The 17322-nt window shown below is 49.9% G+C and overlaps 2 protein-coding genes across 4 annotated transcripts; one reads left to right on the top strand and one right to left on the bottom strand.

Moving 5' to 3' along the window:
- Positions 1-482: 482 nt before the first annotated feature.
- Positions 483-9681, bottom strand: SPATA2L (spermatogenesis associated 2 like). Of its 2 annotated transcripts, none has more exons than XM_044269800.1 (3): positions 9625-9681; positions 4203-4506; positions 483-2201 (listed from the first exon to the last, which is right to left on the bottom strand). In XM_044269800.1, the coding sequence occupies exons 2-3, from the start codon at positions 4503-4505 to the stop codon at positions 1284-1286; spliced, it is 1221 nt and encodes a 406-aa protein (XP_044125735.1). In that variant the 5' UTR covers position 4506; positions 9625-9681; the 3' UTR covers positions 483-1283. The 2 variants fall into 2 exon arrangements, with proteins under 2 accessions (XP_044125735.1, XP_044125734.1); XM_044269799.1 differs by lacking the exon at positions 9625-9681 and adding an exon at positions 9439-9618.
- A 3316-nt stretch (positions 9682-12997) lies between these two features.
- Positions 12998-17182, top strand: LOC122920788. Of its 2 annotated transcripts, none has more exons than XM_044270518.1 (6): positions 12998-13197; positions 13302-13409; positions 13633-13772; positions 14476-14572; positions 16120-16244; positions 16401-17182. In XM_044270518.1, the coding sequence occupies exons 1-6, from the start codon at positions 13113-13115 to the stop codon at positions 16575-16577; spliced, it is 732 nt and encodes a 243-aa protein (XP_044126453.1). In that variant the 5' UTR covers positions 12998-13112; the 3' UTR covers positions 16578-17182. The 2 variants fall into 2 exon arrangements, with proteins under 2 accessions (XP_044126453.1, XP_044126452.1); XM_044270517.1 differs by having other exon boundaries at positions 13037-13197; positions 13633-13855.
- The last annotated feature ends 140 nt before the right edge of the window (positions 17183-17322 follow it).

A 17322-nucleotide genomic window follows, 5' to 3' on the forward strand; every position in this document is an offset into this window, starting at 1 on the left:
CGTGTGATAGAAGAATACCAGCGTGTGATACTTAATAAATGTCCGACTGTGTCTTCAAAGGCCCTTTCAGATGAATGAGTGTCACGCTCCGGACTCGCAGCGCAGCACCCGTCCTGACCTCCCAGCACTGACGGGGTCGCATAGCATTATATGCCTGCAAGCTGCTGACCATTCATTCATAGCAGGCATGCTCAACCTGCGGCCCTCCAGCTGTTGCCAAACTACAACTCCCATCATGCCCTGCTGTAGGCTGTCCGGGCATACTGGGAGTTGTAGTTTTGCAACAGCTGGAGGGCCGCAGGTTGGGCATCCCTGATTCATAGCTTCTAGGAAATAATAATAGGGGAATGACACAACATAGTCAGATGCTCCAGAATTGTTATTACATGGAGGACGCAAGCAGTCAGGGGACGGGACGGTGACTGTAGCCTAGGTGGTGGCACAGAGACCTCCAAAATGAGGAGCTTGGACCACAAGAAACATTAATTCTGAACTTTGTTTTTATTGGAGATCCTCAAGCATAGACGCCGAACAGTTTTTTAACATATTTTTGGGAATAAAAATAACATAAAACTTGCTTATCAATTGTGGCGATTTATTGTGTGTTATTATCGTACCGACTTCTAATCCGCAGCAACCAGTTATTAGACTGTAGCGGGTTAACACAGCATGCTCCTCCGGAAACTACAACTCCCAGCATGCTCCATTCATTTCTGGGGAGTTCCGAGAACAGCCAAGCACGTGTACATCTTGGGAGTTGTAGTTTTACCACAGCTGGAGTGCGGGAGGTTAGCCATCACTGGTCTAGGCGTATTGTTATTGGAAATGTCACAAACATCTTTATGTGAGGATTATGCCCTCTCCTGTTTACCTGCTCGCCGTCGCAACCGCCGTGGTGCAGGTGTAACTACAGCTCCTCTGTCCCCATTCACTTCTATGGGACGGCTCCTTTCTGTTCAAGTGTATGGGGAGGAGCCGTAATTACAGCGAGCAGGTAAAGAATGAAGGGAAGGCAGCGCTCATACGCTCAGCGCGGGATGCCGGGTGCCGGACCTCCGCTGATCTGATATTGATGACCTATCCTGAGGATAGGTCATCAATATAAATAAAGTGGACATTCCCTTTAAGTCCTGGAAAACCCCTTTAACTGCATGCTACATGTGGCTGTCTGCTTTGTTCCTATAGTGTACCAGTCATATGCAGCCTGGACATTATGTGAACTGGGAGAGAGACCCCTGCGTTTGGGAAGACATTTGACTGTCCTTCGTCTTGTCTAAATGACGTCACTCCAATCCGCTACGGCTGCCCGGGGCGTCCCTGTAAAGCAGCGTCAGGTCCATCAGGCTGCGCTGCAGCCACAGCCGCTGTTTTCTCTCCAGCATAATCATGGTGGCGTTATGACCCTGGCGTCGGCACCGCTGAACCCCCTTGCAGTTTATGTAATGGAGCTGCCTGCACTGACTGCAGCGGTAATGGGGCAACTGTCCCGGCTGCAAGCAGGAGTGGAGCTGGTGCTTCCTTCTTTGCTCCTCCATCACTGCTCGGGTCTTCTCGGAGGAAGTCATTTGGGTTACCCTATGTCCTTTGTCTCTGCAGACCCTCACGTCGGAGCAGGAGGAGCTGTGGAACGCGCAGCACGGTGCGCAGCACTGCTGTAAAGATTGTTCTGAAAATACACAGTCATGCATGACAAAATCCACACGTGGCACTTGATCGTGGCACCCCTGCTGTTCAGTGACCATTTTACAGCCCCTGTTGACATGCCTATCCCAAGGTTCGTGACAGTCGTCACAAAATTGCGATTGGTAGAGAACTTCACCGTTGGAAGTGTCGGTGATCCCGTCCACGGTCATGGATGACGTGGCAGCAGGGACTATCCTTGGCTCTGATACCACCAGTTTTTGAAGTCTTTCCATGCAGGCGTCTTCACCTCGCCAGCTCCTCCTTTCTTGGATGAGATCAGCGCCGTTCCTCAGAGTAGATCCTGAGCAAGACACGAGGTTGGCTAAGATATTGCATTCTACGTGAGCTGCCAGGAAGCCGAGGGCGGCTACCGCAAGAGTCCGCGGCTCGGGCAGAACTCGTATCTTCAGGGACGTCCCATCTGCTTCTGGCACATAGTTTAACCTCGCCAGGGCTTGGAATATTGCATCCTGAGGAAGGGCCGCCTCCAGCGCGTGCACGTAATGTCCAGAGTACGTCTGGCGGGAGAGGAAAAGAATGAAATGATGAGAGATTTAAAGGAAAAGAACAGTAATCAACATCAGACCACTGAATCCCCTGGTCTCCAGACTGGAGGTTCTGGTGCCGATCCAAACATCTTGTGGGCTTCAGAAGTGGACTGGAAGGGGACATGGACATATGAAAAGAACGCACATCTGAATAGCCCCATTGACTGGTGTGTATCCGTGCGCGGTCCGTTTTAAAGACACTTAAAAGAAAAATGGTTACGTGAATAAGGCCGGGTTCACATCACTGTTTCATTTTCCATTTTTCTAAACCGTCAGAATAACGTAGAAAAAAAAACGGATCCTGTATTTTAAGCATCTGTTTTAGCCATTTCTGTCCGAGACCCTGCATGCGGGACTTCTTTTCTATACTTTTTTTTTTTAAATGGATCTGTCGGAAATGGCTAAAATGGATGCAAAATGTGCATAACGGATGCTTAAAACACAGGATCGTCTTTTTTTTTTCAGATGGATCAGAAAAACGTAAAATGAAACTGTGATGAGAACGCGGCCTCACCTGTAAAGGTCCTTTCCAAAGGCAGAGACAGCGAGTTTTGTTTCTAGGCCGCGTTCACATCTGCGTTTGTCGGCTCCGGCACTGAATCCGGTCACTGTATCCAATGCATATGCCGACTTGCAGCCGGACAAAAAGATACTACACAAACCATTTTTTGTCTGTCCGGAAAGCAGCCGGATCCACACTCGCCGCAGCCGGACCCACACTCGCCGCAGCCGGACCCACACTCGCCGCAGCCGGACCCACACTCGCCGCAGCCGGATCCGGCTGCTTTCCGGCATATATACTGGCTCTCGGGTGGACAAAAAATAGAGTCTGTGTATTTTTTTTTTTTTGTCTGACTGCTTTCCAGCGTATACAACGGTGCGCAGTGGTATCAGGCTGTGCTGGAAACGGTAAACTCCGTCAGGAACAGACTCCTGGATTTCCCAGCGCAGGTGTGACCCCGGCCGTAATGACACCACTTTGTATGTATCGAAAAATATATATATATATATATATATATTTTTTTTTTGGGTGGTTATGAAAAAAAACTGCAGTTTCCATTATTAGATTTATAATTTTTTGGCGGTATAAATGACTGGTTCACTTTATTATTTGGGTCACTTCCATACTCCCACAGACTGCGGGGACGTCAGCTGCGCGATCCGCCTGCTGTGGGGCGCGGGCCGCCCGGGACACTCAGGCTCTCCACAGAGGAGGCAGAGGTGTTTGGTTTTTTACCGTCCCCGCCTTCCCCATCGCTGTATTTATTTATTTTTTATTTTACTTAATTCTTATTATTAAATAAATAAATAAATTGCTGTGTAAACAGAGCTTACCGCCTATGGAGGGAATTTTTTATTATAGTTGTGTTTTACTCATTTTGGGCTAAAAGGGCTTTTTTTTTTCAGTTGGTCTTTATTAAAACTTCACAATGGTTTCTGTTCTACGACCTTTAGTTTGTGTGTCAGGCAGCAGCTCCGCCCGATGTGTAGCCCCTAGCTCTGAACTCCTGACAGCTCCTAAACGCCTTATGTTTATGAGGCGTCGGGGGCTCAGAGGTAAGGACTGCAGCTGGAGCTCATGGTGGTCTGCACTGAAAAGGAAGGTTGTAGAACAGAACCTGTTGAATATTTTTAATAAAGAACCATTAAAAAAATAATAATTTTAGCTCAAAATATGTCAAATGCAATCATAAAATAATTGTTTTCATAGCTTTTAATAAGCGCCACGTATATGAGGCCCTGGGTATAAAAATCACAGAATTGGGGGTCTTCAGTAGGTGCCCATCTGCCATGGAAACCCACTAGCACCCTGCCACTGACCACCTAGATGCAGCGGTCACTATTGACTATGGCATCTGGCGGTTTAAACAGCGCGATGGCGGCTGGATTTCGACTGTTACGTCTCTCTAGCCTCAGCGCCACCACTGTTCGTCCAGGGTCACCACGGGGTTAAAGGTGGCAGGAACTAACCTTTATAGTGTGCAGCTCTGTCCTCCATGGAGTGATATACAGATTGAGCGCCGCCTGCTCGAGGGTCTGGAAGGCGCGGGCCAGGTGCTGTAACGCCAGGAGCAGGTCGGCTTTGCCCCGGAGTCCGCAGAAGATGAAGTGGAAGGCGTCGTTCTGGAGCAGGTCGTGCAGGTCGGGCTCCTCCAGGATCCTCTGCCTCACCTGGGCGGTGGTCCCGGGGTCCGCGCACGGAGTCAGCGCTTCTGAGACGGAGGCGCTGAGCAGCCAGCTGTGGTAGTGCGCCAGGAGGGACTCTGCACTCATCCTAGGACACACCGGAGAGACAGGTCAGACATGCAACGGGCCGTCAACTTCAGATCTGAGGTGGTCCGACTCCCGGTCTCCACCTTACACTGTGCTTTCTGCTGACTGTCTCCACCTTACACTGTGCCTTCTGCTGACTGTCTCCACCTTACACTGTGCCCTCTGCTGACTGTCTCCACCTTACACTGTGCTTTCTGCTGACTGTCTCCACCTTACACTGTGCCTTCTGCTGACTGTCTCCACCTTACACTGTGCCCTCTGCTGACTGTCTCCACCTTACACTGTGCTTTCTGCTGACTGTCTCCACCTTACACTGTGCCTTCTGCTGACTGTCTCCACCTTACACTGTGCCCTCTGCTGACTGTCTCCACCTTACACTGTGCCCTCTGCTGACTGTCTCCACCTTACACTGTGCCCTCTGCTGACTGTCTCCACCTTACACTGTGCCCTCTGCTGACTGTCTCCACCTTACACTGTGCTTTCTGCTGACCGTCTCCACCTTACACCGTGCCCTCTGCTGACCGTCTCCACCTTACACTGTGCCCTCTGCTGACTGTCTCCACCTTACACTGTGCCCTCTGCTGACTGTCTCCACCTTACACTGTGCTTTCTGCTGACCGTCTCCACCTTACACCGTGCCCTCTGCTGACCGTCTCCACCTTACACTGTGCCCTCTGCTGACTGTCTCCACCTTACACTGTGCCCTCTGCTGACTGTCTCCACCTTACACTGTGCCCTCTGCTGACTGTCTCCACCTTACACTGTGCCCTCTGCTGACTGTCTCCACCTTACACTGTGCCCTCTGCTGACTGTCTCCACCTTACACTGTGCTTTCTGCTGACTGTCTTCACCTTACACTGTGCTTTCTGCTGACTGTCTTCACCTTACACTGTGCCCTCTGCTGACTGTCTCCACCTTACACTGTGCCCTCTGCTGACTGTCTCCACCTTACACTGTGCCCTCTGCTGACTGTCTCCACCTTACACTGTGCTTCTGCTGACTGTCTCCACCTTACACTGTGCCCTCTGCTGACTGTCTCCACCTTACACTGTGCCCTCTGCTGACTGTCTCCACCTTACACTGTGCCTTCTGCTGACTGTCTCCACCTTACACTGTGCCCTTCTGCTGACTGTCTCCACCTTACACTGTGCCCTCTGCTGACTGTCTCCACCTTACACTGTGCCCTCTGCTGACTGTCTCCACCTTACACTGTGCCCTCTGCTGACTGTCTCCACCTTACACTGTGCCTTCTGCTGACTGTCTCCACCTTACACTGTGCCCTCTGCTGACTGTCTCCACCTTACACCGTGCCCTCTGCTGACTGTCTCCACCTTACACTGTGCCCTCTGCTGACTGTCTCCACCTTACACTGTGCCCTCTGCTGACTGTCTCCACCTTACACTGTGCCCTCTGCTGACTGTCTCCACCTTACACTGTGCCCTCTGCTGACTGTCTCCACCTTACACTGTGCCCTCTGCTGACTGTCTCCACCTTACACTGTGCCCTCTGCTGACTGTCTCCACCTTACACTGTGCCCTCTGCTGACTGTCTCCACCTTACACTGTGCCCTCTGCTGACTGTCTCCACCTTACACTGTGCCCTCTGCTGACTGTCTCCACCTTACACTGTGCCCTCTGCTGACTGTCTCCACCTTACACTGTGCCCTCTGCTGACTGTCTCCACCTTACACTGTGCCCTCTGCTTACTGTCTCCACCTTACACTGTGCTTTCTGCTGACTGTCTCCACCTTACACTGTGCCCTCTGCTGACTGTCTCCACCTTACACTGTGCCTTCTGCTGACTGTCTCCACCTTACACTGTGCTTTCTGCTGACTGTCTCCACCTTACACTGTGCCCTCTGCTGACTGTCTCCACCTTACACTGTGCCCTCTGCTGACTGTCTCCACCTTACACTGTGCCCTCTGCTGACTGTCTCCACCTTACACTGTGCCCTCTGCTGACTGTCTCCACCTTACACTGTGCTTTCTGCTGACTGTCTCCACCTTACACTGTGCTTTCTGCTGACTGTCTCCACCTTACACTGTGCCCTCTGCTGACTGTCTCCACCTTACACTGTGCCCTCTGCTGACTGTCTCCACCTTACACCGTGCCTTCTGCTGACTGTCTCCACCTTACACTGTGCTTTCTGCTGACTGTCTCCACCTTACACTGTGCCCTCTGCTGACTGTCTCCACCTTACACTGTGCTTTCTGCTGACTGTCTCCACCTTACACTGTGTCCTCTGCTGACTGTCTCCACCTTACACCGTGCCCTCTGCTGACTGTCTCCACCTTACACTGTGCCATCTGCTGACTGTCTCCACCTTACACTGTGCCTTCTGCTGACTGTCTCCACCTTACACTGTGCCCTCTGCTGACTGTCTCCACCTTACACTGTGCCTTCTGCTGACTGTCTCCACCTTACACTGTGCTTTCTGCTGACTGTCTCCACCTTACACTGTGCCCTCTGCTGACTGTCTCCACCTTACACTGTGCCCTCTGCTGACTGTCTCCACCTTACACTGTGCCTTCTGCTGACTGTCTCCACCTTACACTGTGCCTTCTGCTGACTGTCTCCACCTTACACTGTGCCCTCTGCTGACTGTCTCCACCTTACACTGTGCCCTCTGCTGACTGTCTCCACCTTACACTGTGCCCTCTGCTGACTGTCTCCACCTTACACTGTGCCCTCTGCTGACTGTCTCCACCTTACACTGTGCCCTCTGCTGACTGTCTCCACCTTACACTGTGCCTTCTGCTGTCTCCACCTTACACTGTGCCCTCTGCTGACTGTCTCCACCTTACACTGTGCCCTCTGCTGACTGTCTCCACCTTACACTGTGCCCTCTGCTGACTGTCTCCACCTTACACTGTGCCCTCTGCTGACTGTCTCCACCTTACACTGTGCCCTCTGCTGACTGTCTCCACCTTACACTGTGCCCTCTGCTGACTGTCTCCACCTTACACTGTGCTTTCTGCTGACTGTCTCCACCTTACACTGTGCTTTCTGCTGACTGTCTCCACCTTACACTGTGCCCTCTGCTGACTGTCTCCACCTTACACTGTGCCCTCTGCTGACTGTCTCCACCTTACACCGTGCCTTCTGCTGACTGTCTCCACCTTACACCGTGCTTTCTGCTGACTGTCTCCACCTTACACTGTGCCCTCTGCTGACTGTCTCCACCTTACACTGTGTCCTCTGCTGACTGTCTCCACCTTACACCGTGCCCTCTGCTGACTGTCTCCACCTTACACCGTGCCCTCTGCTGACTGTCTCCACCTTACACCGTGCCCTCTGCTGACTGTCTCCACCTTACACCGTGCCTTCTGCTGTCTCCACCTTACACCGTGCCTTCTGCTGTCTCCACCTTACACTGTGCTTTCTGCTGACTGTCTCCACCTTACACTGTGCCCTCTGCTGACTGTCTTCACCTTACACTGTGCCTTCTGCTGACTGTCTCCACCTTACACTGTGCCTTCTGCTGACTGTCTCCACCTTACACTGTGCCTTCTGCTGACTGTCTCCACCTTACACAGTGCCTTCTGCTGACTGTCTCCACCTTACACTGTGCCTTCTGCTGACTGTCTCCACCTTACACCGTGCCCTCTGCTGACTGTCTCCACCTTACACCGTGCCCTCTGCTGACTGTCTCCACCTTACACCGTGCCCTCTGCTGACTGTCTCCACCTTACACCGTGCCCTCTGCTGACTGTCTCCACCTTACACCGTGCCCTCTGCTGACTGTCTCCACCTTACACCGTGCCCTCTGCTGACTGTCTCCACCTTACACCGTGCCCTCTGCTGACTGTCTCCACCTTACACCGTGCCCTCTGCTGACTGTCTCCACCTTACACCGTGCCCTCTGCTGACTGTCTCCACCTTACACCGTGCCCTCTGCTGACTGTCTCCACCTTACACCGTGCCCTCTGCTGACTGTCTCCACCTTACACCGTGCCCTCTGCTGACTGTCTCCACCTTACACCGTGCCCTCTGCTGACTGTCTCCACCTTACACCGTGCCCTCTGCTGACTGTCTCCACCTTACACCGTGCCCTCTGCTGACTGTCTCCACCTTACACCGTGCCCTCTGCTGACTGTCTCCACCTTACACCGTGCCCTCTGCTGACTGTCTCCACCTTACACCGTGCCCTCTGCTGACTGTCTCCACCTTACACCGTGCCCTCTGCTGACTGTCTCCACCTTACACTGTGCCCTCTGCTGACCGTCTCCACCTTACACCGTGCCCTCTGCTGACCGTCTCCACCTTACACTGTGCCTTCTGCTGACTGTCTCCACCTTACACTGTGCTTTCTGCTGACCGTCTCCACCTTACACTGTGCCCTCTGCTGACTGTCTCCACCTTACACTGTGCCCTCTGCTGACTGTCTCCACCTTACACTGTGCCTTCTGCTGACTGTCTCCACCTTACACTGTGCCCTCTGCTGACTGTCTCAACCTTACACCGTGCCCTCTGCTGACTGTCTCCACCTTACACTGTGCCCTCTGCTGACTGTCTCCACCTTACACTGTGCCCTCTGCTGACTGTCTCAACCTTACACCGTGCCCTCTGCTGACTGTCTCAACCTTACACCGTGCCCTCTGCTGACTGTCTCCACCTTACACCGTGCCCTCTGCTGACTGTCTCCACCTTACACCGTGCCCTCTGCTGACCGTCTCCACCTTACACTGTGCCCTCTGCTGACCGTCTCCACCTTACACTGTGCCCTCTGCTGACTGTCTCCACCTTACACCGTGCCCTCTGCTGACTGTCTCCACCTTACACTGTGCCCTCTGCTGACTGTCTCCACCTTACACTGTAAAGGGGATCTGGTGTCCTTTAGAGTCACGTAGCAGCCGAGCCCCATTGGAAATCAGTAGAGAGACATTGGTCGGACCCGCAAAAATATATAAGTGGGTAATTAATAGTTTCTTACTGGAAATTAAATGGGTTCCCTTCCCAGTCACCACTGTCACCTGACGACCTCCCGACATTTACCGACCCCACTGCAGTGAATGTCTCTACTGCCCCTGCCACCCCTAGGCTGGGACACCGCCCACAAGAGCGCCCTCTACAGGCCGGGACCTCCGGAGCAGTCTGCGCCCCCCAAGACCTGTCTCACCTGCCGATCGTGTTATAGACTTCCTGGTGGCGCCCCGCCCACACCTCGCCGATAGGCCCTTCCCGGTAACTGACACGATTATCTGTGCGCTCATTGGTGTATTACCTACGATCTGTGCGCTGATTGGTGTATTACCTACGATCTGTGCGCTGATTGGTGGGGAGCTTGTCTGGGCTGAGTCACTGAACGGCGTGACTGAGGGGAAAGAGGAAGCGACTGAGCAGAGTCAGACTGGTCACCGAGCAACCCCGGAGCTACACAGCGCAGCACCGCCGAGTGCACACAGCCCCACCACAGCTGTGCCCTACATAGAAAGCTGAGTCACTGTGCAGTACATTACCCGTCACATCCTGTGTTATACTCCAGATCTGTGCTCACTATTCTGCTGGTGGAGTCACTGTGTACATACATTACTTATCCTGTACTGACCCTGAGTTACATCCTGTATTACACTCCAGAGCTGCACTCACTATTCTGCTGGTGCAGTCACTGTGTACATACATTACTTATCCTGTACTGATCCTGAGTTACATCCTGTATTATACTCCAGAGCTGCGCTCACTATTCTGCTGGTGGAGTCACTGTGTACATACATTACTTATCCTGTACTGATCCTGAGTTACATCCTGTATTATACTCCAGAGCTGCACTCACTATTCTGCTGGTGGAGTCACTGTGTACATACATTACTTATCCTGTACTGATCCTGAGTTACATCCTGTATTATACTCCAGAGCTGCACTCACTATTCTGCTGGTGCAGTCACTGTGTACATACATTACTTATCCTGTACTGATCCTGAGTTACATCCTGTATTATACTCCAGAGCTGCGCTCACTATTCTGCTGGTGGAGTCACTGTGTACATACATTACTTATCCTGTACTGATCCTGAGTTACATCCTGTATTATACTCCAGAGCTGCACTCACTATTCTGCTGGTGGAGTCACTGTGTACATACATTACTTATCCTGTACTGATCCCGAGTTACATCCTGTATTATACTCCAGAGCTGCACTCACTATTCTGCTGGTGCAGTCACTGTGTACATACATTACTTATCCTGTACTGATCCCGAGTTACATCCTGTATTATACTCCAGAGCTGCACTCACTATTCTGCTGGTGCAGTCACTGTGTACATACATTACTTATCCTGTACTGATCCGGAGTTACATCCTGTATTATACTCCAGAGCTGCACTCACTATTCTGCTGGTGCAGTCACTGTGTACATACATTACTTATCCTGTACTGATCCTGAGTTACATCCTGTATTATACTCCAGAGCTGCACTCACTATTCTGCTGGTGGAGTCACTGTGTACATACATTACTTATCCTGTACTGATCCTGAGTTACATCCTGTATTATACTCCAGAGCTGCACTCACTATTCAGCTGGTGGAGTCACTGTGTACATACATTACTTATCCTGTACTGTTCCTGAGTTACTTCCTGTATTATACTCCAGAGCTGCACTTACTATTCTGCTGGTGGAGTCACTGTGTACATACATTACTTATCCTGTACTGATCCTGAGTTACATCCTGCATTATACTCCAGAGCTGCACTCACTATTCTGCTGGTGCAGTTACTGTGTACATACATTACTTATCCTGTACTGATCCTGAGTTATATCCTGTATTATACTCCAGAGCTGCACTCACTCTTCTGCTGGTGGAGTCACTGTGTACATACATTATATTACTTATCCTGTACAGATCTTCAGTTACATCCTGTATTATACTCCAGAGCTGCACTCACTATTCTGCTGGTGGAGTCACTGTATATATACACATTACTTATCCTGTACTGATCCTGAGTTACATCCTGCATTATACTCCAGAGCTGCACTCACTATTCTGCTGGTGGAGTCACTGTGTACATACATTACTTATCCTGTACTGAACCTGAGTTACATCCTGTATTATACTCCAGAGCTGCACTCACTATTCTGCTGGTGGAGTCACTGTGTACATACATTACTTATCCTGTACAGATCTTCAGTTACATCCTGTATTATACTCCAGAGCTGCACTCACTATTCTGCTGGTGGAGTCACTGTGTACATACATTACTTATCCTGTACAGATCTTCAGTTACATCCTGTATTATACTCCAGAGCTGCACTCACTATTCTGCTGGTGCAGTCACTATGTACATACATTACTTATCCTGTACTGATCCTGAGTTACATCCTGCATTATACTCCAGAGCTGCACTCACTATTCTGCTGGTGCAGTCACTGTGTACATACATTACTTATCCTGTACAGATCTTCAGTTACATCCTGTATTATACTCCAGAGCTGCACTCACTATTCTGCTGGTGGAGTCACTGTGTACATACATTACTTATCCTGTACAGATCTTCAGTTACATCCTGTATTATACTCCAGAGCTGCACTCACTATTCTGCTGGTGCAGTCACTATGTACATACATTACTTATCCTGTACTGATCCTGAGTTACATCCTGTATTATACTCCAGAGCTGCACTCACTATTCTGCTGGTGCAGTCACTGTGTACATACATTACTTATCCTATAGTGGGGTTTTCTTATGAAATGTATTTGTCGCTTCTCACAGGATAGGTGATAAACATCAGACTATAGGGGATCTGACCTCTGCCCCCCGTGATCTGGAGAACGAGGGGTCCCCAATCCCCTCCCTGAATGGAACAGTAACGTTCATGTCGCCCCACAGGTCAGCAATCTTAGCTGATCGGCGCGGGTGTCAGGAGTCGGACCCCACCAATCTCATGTTGATGACCCCCCTTTACAATAACCGATCCCCTGTCTACAGAATAAATGTCTGACCGGTGGGGGTCCGATGACTGGGGTCCCCGCTGGTCACGAGGACGGGGGGCTGTGTTTCACCGCACCACTGCTCCATCCTTTCTCTGGGGTCCCCACCAAACTCATGACCCTGCACATACAGGGGTGCGTTGTTGTAATGGGACTTTAAGGGTTACATTTGATGGCCTCTTTCTTCGGCTCTGTTCACACAGTGTTTCAGCCTGATGCTCGGCCTAGGTATCTGCAGGGTCCCCGCTTATCCATAGGGTTCCATACAACTTTCCTTCTTCTCTTCAGTTCTAGTTCTACCCCCAGGGGGCGCTCACTGACAGGGAAAGCCCGAGCCCTGATCCATTTAACGCCCATAGGCACGCGACGAGTTTTATAAACTTTCCTGAGCCGAGATTTATTAACCCTTCTTATTCCCAGACTACTCATTTGGATTTTTGAGGATCATCTAAATACTGTCCCAAAGAGCTTGCAGTCAGTCTTGAAGTGTCCTTTCGTGCTGATAGGACATGTTGGTAGGAGGTGGGGTTTGGTCGCTTTAGTTTGGGGTGGGAGTCTTCGGGGAGGTATGGAGGATTTTGGGGAGGTGCCGTGAGGAGCTCACTATTAATATTGAGTCTCTATAGCCGCTCTCTCTGTTTGGTTCCTTCGCGGTCTCGGTTCCTGCTGTCCAGAAGGTCGATATGTCCACGTCACAGAGGCTGGTTCTGGTTCTCGGGGGAGCCGGTACCGTTGGGTCAGGGATTGTGAAATGTCTTTTGGAGAAAGGTAGGGATTCGCTGGTGGTGGTCCTGATCCTGGGACCTGGTATCTCGCAGGTGATGGTGGGCTTGCGGTGGTTCATCCAGGCATTGTCCTCCTTCTCACCGCAGGGTTCCAGGTGGCCGTCATCTCCAGAGAGACTTCCCGCTTGGAGAAGCTGATGAGTTTTGTGCCGGCGCAGCACAGGGAGAGTCTTCACACCGTGGTCGGAAACGTGGGTAAGACATGTCAGGAGGTGTTGTCACCTACCTGGCCACGGGAGGTGCACTGTGGGGATTACAGCTCTGAAGGGCAAGTGAAGCCCACATTCCTGTGATCCCCATCCTATCACATTTCTCCAGGCTCAGTCTGTGAGATGGCTCGCTCTGGGATATTTTGGGAGGGGGGGTTGCCGGCAGCGCCGTCTGGCTTGTTGACCCTTTCTGTCTGGGTTTTGTGCAGGCTCGGAGCAGGGGGCGCAGGAGGCGGCAGCGGCTCTGGTCAGCAGAGTGGGAAAGGTGACCGATGTGGTGTCCTCGCTGGGGTTCAGCTGGTGGCAAGGAGGTCCACCCCATACACAGTCCTTACAGGAGCTGCAGAGGGTACGCAGGCAATGAGACATGCTTGTCCTGAGTCTTTAGAACTACAGCTGGATACAAGCAGTGAACCACCACATGAGCATGGGGTTTGTACCAAGAGCTAACAATCTATGTGAGGTAGGAGTCTTCAGGGAAGGACATTGAGGATTGTTCTGTGTTAATGGGGTAGATTTATCCACAGACCTGACAAAGAGGACAAATAGCACAAGGACAGGAGCCAGATGACTTGTGAGACTTCTCCGTATGTATCAAACGCATCTCAAACTGATCTTCTATCTATCTATCTATTTATCTATCTATCTATCTCTTATCTATCTATCTATCTATCGCATATCTTTTTTCTGAATTACATCTAGCTCAGCTGTGTGGACCTTGAATGGTCAGACTTGGACCTTGCTAGGGGAGATAACATCACTTCTCCATTTTCCAGTATGTTGGAGAATTCCCTTGCAATGAACGTGTTCCTTCAATGTTCTCGATGGAAGGAGAAGGCTTTTGCCATCACATATATTATCCACAGACCGTCAGATCTGTTGCTTTACTAGAGGATCCCCAAAGTCACCTGTTTGTTGTCCACTGAAAGCCTTCATAGATACAGATAGAGTTCTCCATTCACTATCTCCAGAAGGTGTTTTCAGGGAGAGGTGGCCACCAGTAAATCCAGATCTGCAGATGAACGACTTCTGGATCCTTTGTGTCTTTGCAGGTGCTGGACACTCTGCTTCTCAGCACCTTCACCTCCTGGAAGGCCTTCTTTCCCTTGGTGAAAGATGATCCAAATGGAACGTACACCTTTATTACGGGTAGGTGGACTCTCTGCTCCGCTGTGTCACCTCCATATCAAAGGCTCGTTCACACTTCTGTATGCCGCTGCCGCATTACGTTTTTGTTATTTTTGTAAACCTTGTGGTGTTTTTTTCTTTTTATGGCATTTTTTATAGCTTTTTTTGTAATCAAAGTGCAATTTACTTATACTAGCCATGCACTTTGCTACAGGAAAGTATGTACCCCCCCCCCCATATCACCTCTTCTGTAAACCCAATATAAAATATAAAAAAAGCCATGAAAGAATCATTTATATTGTAATTTACATTCACACTTGAGGTTTTTTCAAGCAGGTCACAAAACCCCCCCACTATAGATGTCTGAGACAAAAACTGCAAAAAAAAGCCACACCCAGAGCATGCTGCAATAAAAAAAAGCCATTGACCTAAAAAATGCAACGCGAGAAAATACTGCATGTTCGTCCGGCACTCCAGCTGTGGTACAACTACAACTCCCAAGATGTACACTTGGTTGGCTGTTCTCAGAACTCCCTAGAAATGAATGGAGCATGCTGGGAGTCGTAGTTTCACCACAGCTGGAGTGCCGGAGGTTAGGCTACTTTCACACTTGCGGCAGTGTGATCCGGCGGGCAGTTCAGTTGTCGGAACTGGCCGCCGGATCCGCCGATTTTGATGTGACTGAAAGCATTTGTGAGACGGATCCGGATGCGCATTCGTCTCACAAATGCATTGCAAGAACGGATCCGTCTTGTATTTTTTTTCACATCTTTACCGGTCTGCGCATGCGCAGACCGGAAGGGCGGATCCGGCATTTTGAGTGCTGGATCCGGCTCTAATACATTCCTATGGGGAAAAATGCCGGATCCGGCATTCAGGCAAGTCTTCCGTTTTTTTCGCCGTAGATAAAACCGTAGCATGATGCAGTGTTATCTCCGTCCTGAAGACGTCCTGATGCATCCTGAACGGATTACTGTCCAATCAGAATGCATGGGGATAAAACTGATCAGTCCTTTTCCGGTATTGAGCCCCTGTGATGGAACTCAGTGCCAGAAAAGAAAAACGCTAGTGTGAAAGTACCCTTAGCCATCACTGCCTGACAGCTGACATCTGGAGCTGACAGTTTTGCCTAAAAACACTGCGAAAAAAACAACAAAAAATGCAAAAATCTTAAAACTCAGAACACAGATTTTATGAAACCGTCCTGACATCAGTTTTTTTCTGTCACTGAAAAAGCGTTTTATCCATGTCTTATGTAGATACGCGCATGGCGGTTTTTTGCCCAGTACACCGCCTGTTCCAATAGATTTGTATTGGCACCGCTTTTAGCCTATAGAAGTCAACGGGTTAACGTTAAAAATGGATGTTCTGTATTTGCTTAGTTCACACACACAGATTTCAGCCATGTTACAAAAAAAAGTCAAACCTATAACAAAACAAAATCCATATTTGGTCTGTATTTCCATACGGAAATGCGAACAAGACTTCAAGTTGTAGTTGCCTTTTTATTCATCTCCAACACTTGGGATATTTCCGTGAAGCTTATGCAGTTTTTCACATCCACCTAGGGGGCGCTGGTGAACGTTTGCTTATGCCCGGCACTGGATTCCTAACCTTGGGCGCAGCAGGAGCCTTGGCGTTTTCTCAGGTGGTTCGTGAGGAGTATCCGGATATTCCTTGTAAACTAAATGAGGTTTGTGTCACATAGGTCAGAAATATGGTTAAAGGCGGGGATGTAAATGGATAACAGAGGGGGGCTCTTAATGTTTTTGATGGACCTTACCCAAGCTCATGGACATCTTCAGTAGCAGTCTCACGTTCATCTCCTCACTGTTTTTGCCATTATCAGGTAAAAATCAACATGGGAGTGGCTCCTCCCGAGCGTCTTGGACCTGGGTATGTGAGTCACTTGGAGGTAGGAGAAGCAGTTGCGTCACTGGTGGAAAAACGGAGGGTGTCCCACACAGTGCTGTGCGCCAACTCCACCACCGACCTCAAGACACTTATCTTAGAGGGAAAGGTGTGAGCTTTGGGATAAGTTCCCGTGAATGAAACCTGAATCGTATTCCATGTGTGAACTGTAACAAACCCTTCCACCATGAGCACGTGTACTGTGTCATCACTCCTGCCCAGTAACATCTTGGAGAACATCAAGGCCTTCATAATTCTCCATCTGCTTAGTTCCTGAACAAGTTCCTCCGATCTACTTGGGGAGAGTTTTTAAGCTTCATCCTTTGGAAACATTCAAAGAGGTCCGTCTCTTGAGGGCACCACCATTTTTTCCAGTGACCTGGGGACCAGATTCTAAATAGACAGTTCCTTGAAGAAGCTATGACTGTACAGCAGTCCTAATCTGGTCTACTGGGTGATGAACTTCAGGATGTGAAGTTTATGATGACGCGTTCTACAGCCCCTGTTTCGATTTGCAGCCTGTGTTCTTAACACGTGATCGTTTTGTTTTCGATTTCTCTGGGAGTTTAATAATGAAGAGATGATTCCATAAATTCATCCCCTGACCATCTGTTGTAATCTCTGATGGCTCCTACAGACTACACCGCCCCCCACTTCCCTCACCAATCCAATCCCTGATGGGCTGTTCTATGTGAATTCAATAAATACGTGATGAAATAACATTTTTGCGTGTTGTGTATGTAAACCCATTTACAGCTGCATGAGGTTACCATATGTCCTAAATCTGATGCTGGTGGAAGATGAAGACTGCTGGTAGAAGCGAAGAGGATCCATGGCTGGGTGACGGCCAAAGAAGGAGA

Source organism: Bufo gargarizans, chromosome 10, assembly GCF_014858855.1.
Source record: "Bufo gargarizans isolate SCDJY-AF-19 chromosome 10, ASM1485885v1, whole genome shotgun sequence".
In the NCBI taxonomy this organism is placed as follows: domain Eukaryota; kingdom Metazoa; phylum Chordata; class Amphibia; order Anura; family Bufonidae; genus Bufo; species Bufo gargarizans.

Bases quoted from the DNA above. Each gene is read 5' to 3' on its own strand.
- SPATA2L (XM_044269800.1), bottom strand. From the start codon at position 4,505: ATGAGTGCAGAGTCCCTCCTGGCGCACTACCACAGCTGGCTGCTCAGC. The intron at 2,202-4,202 runs GTTAGTTCCTGC...CTCTCCCGCCAG, and splicing joins CAGAGCTGCACACTATAAAG to ACGTACTCTGGACATTACGT.
- LOC122920788 (XM_044270517.1), top strand. The intron at 14,573-16,119 runs GTAGGTGGACTC...ACATCCACCTAG, and splicing joins AACGTACACCTTTATTACGG to GGGGCGCTGGTGAACGTTTG. The intron at 16,245-16,400 runs GTTTGTGTCACA...TGCCATTATCAG, and splicing joins TTCCTTGTAAACTAAATGAG to GTAAAAATCAACATGGGAGT.